An 8,420-nucleotide genomic window follows, 5' to 3' on the forward strand; every position below is an offset into this window, starting at 1 on the left:
TCTCCGGTGCTGTATTGATGGTGAATAGCTCAGCTATTTCGTGGGCTTCAAAGAAGCCAGCATCGGTCGCGCTGTCGACCATGGAATCTGAGTATGTTGCGGCCGCTATGGCGATGAAGGACGCTGTATGGGTCAAGCAACTACTGGTCGAACTTCGACTATGGACAGCGAAAGAAGCTGTCCTGCTGCAGGTTGACAATCAATCTGCTATCAAATCGATGACGAACGAGATGTCAAGTCCTCGAACAAAGCACATCAACATAAGGTATCATTTCATCAGAGACGTGATTCAACAGGGCGATGTGACGGTAAAATACTGCCCAACTCAACAACAGATCGCAGACATTATGACCAAGCCACTGCAGCGCATTGTGTTCGAGCGTCTACGGGATCAGCTTCACATGGTAAAAGTGGTCGATATGGCGTAGCTTTTGAGGGAGGCTGTTGCAGATGGCAAAACTCTAGCCATTTCTCCGAAACCAGCTGGCCCAAGATCTTGTGGAGGCGTCCAGCTCGAAGAAATCAAGCCACGACAAAGCTGCCAGTGTCGTGGGTGAAAAGCAGCAAGCGACTAGAAGAAGGTGGGCACCGAAGGTGTCCACAGCGAAATCAGAAGTCATGACTGGCGCTGTTGAAGATTCAGGCTGCACAAGTACCTGGCTGGTGATGGCACCAGCATCGAAGGCGGAAATGTATGTTTTCCATGTACAAGTTACTCTTTGAAGCAGGCAGAGAAGCTAGAGAGAAGCTAACCAATTTGAATTCACTTTCAGTTTTACATTCTACTACTCAGATCAACGGGTCTTCTAACGCAGCAAATTCCTCACCGGTTTCTGAAAGTGCAAAATGTGTGACCTGCAACATGGAGCAAAGTCACTACTCGTATTTATGTTAATTCAGTCGAAAACTCCATAATACTCACACGTGGGTGTGTCCAGTGACTAAAATGTCTACGTTCATCTGAACAAAGAAAACTTGTGAAACAGCGTGAGAAATGCAACCAAAGCATCCAAATACCTTTCGCTGTAGAGCTGCGAGGCTTAGTTGGTCACCCCACGGGACGATCTGATGTCCGTGACACAGCCCGATTCGGAACTGGCCGATTGTAATGACCTTTGTCTCAGGGTATGCTCCTTCCTGTAAAATATCCAGACATCAGTATAACTCGGAGACTCTGGAAAGCATGAAAGATTGCAGACCTGGTCGCAGTCTCCCACCACGACGTGGACGTTTGGTGCCAGATTGCGCAGCTCGTCGAACTGTTCCTTGGTCCCCACGTTACCCGTGCAAAGGACATGCTGCATTTTGTTAGGAGCCTATCCACCGTAGTTAGCGCAAATGTTTTGTGCTAGACACCGCAGCCGACCGCACCAGCATCTTCTGAAACTTCTCGTGAATCTCCGAGGCTCGATTCGGGATGTGGCTGTCCCCAACCACCAACACGAGCTACCGGTAGCACAGTAACAGTACATACACAAATATAGCGTCATTATGAGTACCAAGCATCTCCCGCACACAGCAAGTGAGCTCTACCTCGCCGAAACCCGTCGCCATGTTTTTCTTTTTTCACGAAATCTTCTGAAATACTTGCGAATACGATGTCTAAAAATAAGACGTACTCGACGCTCATTGGTCAGTAATAATTTTACTTGTCTTTCGAGTGTTCAGCAGTTACTTACGCGGTAACGGTGGAATTTTCGTTCGCTTTTTCGCTGTCGCCCACTCACAGTTCGTCCTTCCCTCGTCGAGCCATGGGGATCTCTCTCAAGCATTTAAGCTTCGTGATGCTGGTGCTGCAGAACACAGCGTTGTCCATTGTATCCAAGTATTCGCGTGCCGAGCCCGGACCTAAGTACCGTCCCAGCTCGGTGGTGCTACTCGTGGAGATGCTCAAATTCCTGCTGTGCTACCTCATGTTGCTCAAAACCAAGCGAGGCAACGTCAAGGCGTCTGTTCGCACGCTACAGATTGAAGTCTTCGCTGACAAGACGGGGCTCACGAAGATGGCAGTGCTCGCCTTCCTGTACGCGCTGCAGAATATGTTCGCCATCGTGGCCTACGATTATGTGGATGTGGCCACGTACCAGATCGTGTATCAGCTTAAGATCATCACCACCGCTATGTTCATGATCGTGCTGCTACATCGACGCTTTAGCGTCGTACAGTGGTGCGCCATGGTCGCTTTAATGGCGGGTGTTGTCGTCTGCTCGTACTCGCGCCTACCGAGTGGATCACAGCACACTGATGAAGCCACAAACAGCAAGCGATTCATCGGTGTCTGCATTATGCTTGGGTTAGCTGTAAATTCAGGCCTCGCAGCGGCCTACTTCGAGCGTGTAATGAAGTCACACAAGGGCGTTCAAACACAACAGACGCTAGACCCGCTCTGGACACGGAATCTGCAGCTGTCCGCCATCTCTGTTGGCGTTACGTGCTTCGACCTCGTGCGTAATTTCGGCGAAGTATGGACGAACGGCTTTTTCCACGGTTTTCACCCAACGGTCTTCGCAGTCATTTTTCTTCAGGCCGTCGGTGGACTTACTATCGCTGCTGTCGTGCGCTACTCGGACAACATTGTCAAAAATTTTGGCACGTCCTTCTCGCTTATCCTATCGTGCATCATCTCCAACTATATGTTCGGCCAGACGGCCACGTTCTCATTTTACTTTGGTGTATTCCTCGTGGTTGGCGCAGTCTTCGTCTACGGTGACAGTCGGTTTGCCATCAAACCCGTCGCGGCCAAGAAGGATCGCCAGTCCACGACCGATGGATCGATACACGAAATCGCCATCGACACCAAAACCACGCAGGTCGTGCACTCTGGAAGCAGGAACTTTGTTGCGCGGTCTGTGCAAACATTTAATGGGCTGTGCGTTTAGAAATATCTTTTTTATGCAGACGCGTTGGGATCATTCTAGGGTCAATCATTTCGATACATTTTATCTTAAATTTGTGAGAAACAAGTCATCAGCTGCTGTCGTCGGAGTACATGACGTTAGGAGACGTTTATACATGTATGGTGTATTCGTGAGTTGTTGACGAAAAGGTCTTTGCTGTTGTGTTGTTCGTTTCATGTAATCTGGCGTCTTGTTCAGACGCCCCTGAGAAGCATTAAAGCTCGGGCATTTGCTCACAAACACAACAATGATAGCAAAAAGTCTGCGTGCTGTACGCTGTACCGGCACTTTGTGCGGGAAAAAGAAACAAACAGTTGACTAGACACCAGCCATAAAATGCTGATCTGATGAAAGGGGTCTTCTATGTGTCGCGAGTCGTCGTGGAACGGGACGCTTGCGATGATCAACGGTAGCGGTGCAGGCAAAAAATAGCAATCCAAGTCGACACATATAGTAATATAAGTAATATAAAGCCAAGTGTATTAACCCCTCCGTTACCAGAAATCCCCGGCACGAACCGCCTATTTTACGTCGTAACTTACGACTTCATTTATGTATTGATTTCACTAGGGACGTGCCCTGTCCACGTCATGAATCATAGGGATGGGTGTATAAGTTTTCGGGGGATTCCGGATTCGAAGTCGTCAGTGTTAGGACTTACCAAGTACACCGACGGACAGAATGCAACTGCCGACAAAACTAACTGCCAGTCAGTGTAAAAGGGCGTGCAAGATAGAAGAGATGCGCAAATCCTATTTTATCAACCAATCGAATCACTCAAAATCCTGATTTTATTCGCCGATCCAGCCGTTATTTCTGTGCCAGCCACTTTGTGAGATGGAGGAAACCAGCCGTTATTTCTGTGCCAGTCACTTTGTAAGATGGAGGAAACCGTCGAGCCCGAGCCACCCACAGAGCCTCCATCAGCGCTGCAAGGCGCAAAGGAGGCTGCCATCGCGAGCCTCTGAAGGCGAAGCTGAAGGCTTTGTGGCTGACCGAAAAGGCTACCGCTACGACGGCAAAGGAGAAACGCATAGCGACGATCAAGCGTGTAATTGCGGCATGGGAATTTATCGAGGCCAACACAGTGACGAAAGCGTTCAACAAGGCACTCGACACGAACTATAAAAATACAGCTGCCTCCTCGTAATTCATTGCTTTTGCAATATAAAAATACAGCTGCCTCCTCGTAATTCATTGCTTTTGCAAATCCTTAAAATATTGAAGACCTTTGCCTGTTTCTACAAAGCGAGGTGGCATTTGCATTCTGTCCGTCAGTGTACCAGAAATCCCCGGCACGAACCGCCTATTTTACGTCGTAACTTACGACTTCATTTATGTATTGATTTCACTAGGGACGTGCCCTGTCCACGTCATGAATCATAGGGATGGGTGTATAAGTTTTCGGGGGATTCCGGATTCGAAGTCGTCAGTGTTAGGACTTACCAAGTACTGTACACTAGCGGTCTCAACTTGGGGCTTGAGACTCAAGCCCCATAACTTACGACTTTGTGAGCTAGAAAGACAGTTTATGTAGCAACAGCTGATGATGTGCAAACTGATCGGAGCGCAAAATACGTGCACTCTTCAAATTATCTCATACTATCTGTGACGGGGTCACACAGCACCTTGCGCTAGAGGAAGTTATCTTCCGAGAGTATACAAACTCTCAGTGAACGGCAGTTCACAGGTCCCCTCTTTAATTAAAGAGAGCGAAGTGACCTAAATAAGGTAGATTGTAAACTGAGTATATTTATAGGTAGGTTAAGTTTGGGTTTAATACAAACTATTAGTTACCTATAGAAATGCAATGTCATTTAACCAATGGTTGGCTTTGAACGACCTTGGTACCTTGTACCATATATCCCGGAGTATGACGTGTCATACTCCTGAAGTGTGAAGTGTCACACTTCATGTAACCAGGGTACACTTAGGGATACGTACCCCGTTACATCCTCCCCCACTTAGGCTCGGTTTACCGACCAATCAGAATGAAGAGGTGTTCGTCACATACTCTCATTCTCAAAGTCGAAAACCATCGACTTGGCCGCGGGACCGCGGCGGAGGCTCACTTCACAGTTAGAGCCTCGAGCAGCAGTCTGTGCGCTCCTCTTCTAGGTTTTCCACTTCGACCGTTAACCATGCCTCGTGGCACTGCTAAGAGCGGTGCGTAGAAACGCTCCAAGGCTGCTGCCGGAATGGCGCAAGCCAAAAGCACTAAGCCTCACGGCAAAGGCTCGGCACTTAAGGAGACTACTCAGGTGGCCTCCGAGGCGATCGGTTCATCGGGCGACAAGGCTGTGGGCAAGCGAACAAGCAAGCGCCGCAGCCCGTCGCCCTCAGCCTCTCCAGACAATCGTCCGAACCCTCGGTTCGTAGAACGTGAGTTCAACTCGGGCAGTGAGGACGATGCCGAGTCCGAGAGCACTCATGATGCTCCTGCGGGCTCTGTGGGAGGGCACAGCCCAGTGCCTAGCGAGCACAAGGATGACAGCGTCCAGTCGCCCGCTAGTGATCACGGTGATCACAGTCCCAGGACCTCTGTGCGCTCTGAGAGTCCGGCCGTTAAGGCTAAGGGCGCTCCCAAAGCCAGTGGCGATGAGGAAGAGAATCCTCGCAAACGTCTCTCGCTTGCCGAGGGTCTTGCGCGCGCTAAGGCCTCTAAAGCAGAAGCCGCCAAGCCCTCAAAGAAGCGTACCGCCTCTAAGTCTCCACTCCGCGAGGAGAAGGAGACTCGACGCTCCTATTAGAGTCTCTTCGGCTCCTCGGATGAAGAGGAGGAGAAGGAGGAAGAAGAGGAAGAGGAGGAGGATGCTATCGTTGAGCCCCGGGAGGTCTCGAATGACCTCGACCAGCAGCAGGAGGATTTCCAAGCTGCCCAGCGTGTGCGTGGGGGTTCGGTGGCGGCACCCATCAGCCAGGGAGCTGCCATCAATTCAAGAGGGTATTGGCCTCCCGAGGAGAGCTCTGGGGCTGACCTCTTCTTGGAGGTTCTCGTCGCTCCTCGTGGCCTTGTGGGCGGCCACACTTCTAGGGGAATCTATGAACGAGCCCTTGTTCAGAAAGAACAGTTGTTCGTCGACAACTTGGAGGCTGCTCGGTGTGTGCTTCTCGCGCCACACCGCATTCCCCTTAAGGACTTCACGACTTGTCGTAAGAAGCCCGAGACCCGGGGTGGTCTCTATCCTGTTTGGGGATACCCCTGGGTTATGCTCGAGAACTGTCCCACGTGGAGTTCTTGTGAGGACATGTTCTGGGCGTGGGTGGAGACTCTCAAGTACTCGCCCACGGAGTTATGGGAACTCCATGAAGATCAGCAGCTGTCCCACATCCTGGACCAGCGTGATCTTCGTGTGAGGTTTGCCCACTTGATCAGCAAGCGTATGCTGCCAAGGGACATCCTGAAGCGCGCGGCTTCTAGCGCTCACGATGAGCGCGGGTACGGTATGTATTCATCGTCCGTACCCCGTTCGGGCAAGAAGCCCCGGACTACTTATGAAGCTGCCACCGCTTCTGTTCCCAGATTGCGACAGTCTTTGTGGTGTAGCGGGATCAGCAAAATCTGCGAGATTGCCGGATCCAGCTTACCAACTGCACCCAGACACCGACTAACGGAGGGGGTCCCCCGATGATCCGTGTTCTGCTGAACTTTCCTCACCTTGTGTACCCGTCGGTAGGGCGGGATCTTGCTCTCTCGGTAACTTCCGAAGAGCTCAAGTGGTGAAGCTTGAGCGTCTTGGCGAGACGTGGGGATGGGGTGGAGCAGCAGTGGAAAATCTTCACTCTGCGTCCGTGGATTGTTCCGAATCCTAAGCGAATATTCGAGCTTATGGATCCGGGGCCTAGATCGTGGATCTGGCCGTAGGGTTGCCTTGCGGGTGTGTCCCTTGCCTTTGCGTTCCTTTGCGCTGTACTTGCCGCCGCCTGTGACGGGATCTTGAGAGTTGAGAGCCCTTAGGGTGTAACCGACCAAGTAGTAAATTCGGTTAACCTGTCGGATCTGCACAAGTAAAGGAAAAGCTCACTAGGTTGTAGGATCTGGCCAATGTATTATCCAGTTATCACTACCAACACTAGATTCGCAATTCCCAACCTTCTCGGAGCTCGTACGGCCAATGTAGTTCCGGTTCTTGAGGGCAGGAAGGCACTTGCGTGTCACTGTGCAAATTGGAGTCTGTATTGATATTTAAGCCTATACCTGCCTGGATTTCTACCTTCTATGTCTTTCATCTGCTAAATCCCTTACCAGGCTCGGCTGCATGTCCCTTCTTCCCTTGACCCATCATCCCAGCTGTATTATCTTCAGATCCACCGGATCCATGACGTAATCATCATGGTCACCCTATTATGGGTACACTCATCCGGATCCAGGTCGCTTGGATCCACTTCACTGTAAGTTTGCACTCGTCGTCGATCTGAGCTCTCCCATCATCCAACATCATCTCGCAACCGTCTGTGATCTCCATTGTCCCACGAAAGTTCGAGATCCACTGTATCCATCATCCCTATACCCTGGATCCAGGTCCCTCCAGGCGGGATCCTCCCTCCTTGGATCCGAACTCGGAAGTATGGGATCCGGGGTACCTCGCGGTGGATCTTGACTCTTCATTAGCCGTGACTACTAGAGCCACCTTCAGAGGGCACCGACCATCCTTCCTTCATAGGATCCACACTCGATCCACTCTTGTATAGTATATCCCATATCCATCTTAGTGAATCCAGGTAAGGGTGGATCCGAGGTAAGTCTTGGTGGATCTTGCCTTCTCGTACGTCGCTCATATCAGATCCATCGTCATTCCATACGGGGTGCTGCTCGCCATGGCTAATCCACCACAGGCAACTTGCATCCGTGCCAGCCAACCCAAATCCTCTCTAATCACTTGAAATTGTCACTGATTCGGGATAGTGACCCCGCGTCAGGCCCATTCTCTTATTTCTGAAAAAGCACTTCACCACAATCGCCTCTGTGGTGTTGGAAATCCCACGTGAACTCTAGCTACAGATGTAGTTAGGATGTTCCCACAACAATACGTCTACTAGGATAGTAAACGATCGTTCGGGCGGACCTGAAGACCCCAGTTCTGCCCTTGCACCGGGACAAACTGGACCTTGTAAACTACTTATATAGGCCAACCAGTAAAATAAGAACACGCTACTAGCACGAGCAAAGCTAGCAGGTGTTTTGAATCCTCGTGGTCCCAACAGCGGAAGGGTACCAGGCACGGGTAAGCCTTTTACGAGATCACCGAGTGTTCAACACTCGGCTGGAAGAAATAAAAGGGAGGCAATTCAAGCACTCCCAGTCGTGCAAATAGGCAACAATAAGCCGTCACGTAAAACCTCCCGATAATAATCGGCCAATACACAAAGTCTCTTGGCCTTGCCGGATGAACCCTCGCTACAGAGCTTCGAGTTCACCGACAGGCATAACACACTCAAACAAGCTTGACCTGACGCTTACCTTGAAGCCGGACGTCGCTCTGTGTGCTTGAGTGGAAATTCTGTTCTGTATTTAAGCTTACC

The 8,420-nt window shown here is 50.6% G+C and overlaps 2 protein-coding genes across 2 annotated transcripts; one reads left to right on the forward strand and one right to left on the reverse strand.

The window, feature by feature from the left end:
- Positions 1-918: 918 nt before the first annotated feature.
- Positions 919-1,568, reverse strand: PITG_21643 (vacuolar protein sorting-associated protein 29; the record flags this gene model as incomplete). The annotated part of the gene is made up of 5 exons (XM_002894910.1): positions 919-960; positions 1,018-1,137; positions 1,200-1,316; positions 1,372-1,446; positions 1,534-1,568. The coding sequence occupies 5 exons, from the start codon at positions 1,552-1,554 to the stop codon at positions 919-921; spliced, it is 375 nt and encodes a 124-aa protein (XP_002894956.1).
- A 183-nt stretch (positions 1,569-1,751) lies between these two features.
- Positions 1,752-3,498, forward strand: PITG_21644 (UDP-N-acetylglucosamine transporter, putative; the record flags this gene model as incomplete). Its single annotated transcript, XM_002894911.1, has 2 exons — positions 1,752-2,869; positions 3,468-3,498. 2 exons carry the CDS (start codon positions 1,752-1,754, stop codon positions 3,496-3,498), a joined length of 1,149 nt encoding a protein of 382 aa, XP_002894957.1.
- Positions 3,499-8,420: the final 4,922 nt, after the last annotated feature.

This window comes from Phytophthora infestans, genomic scaffold, assembly GCF_000142945.1.
Source record: "Phytophthora infestans T30-4 supercont1.341 genomic scaffold, whole genome shotgun sequence".
Lineage (NCBI taxonomy): Eukaryota > Oomycota > Peronosporomycetes > Peronosporales > Peronosporaceae > Phytophthora > Phytophthora infestans.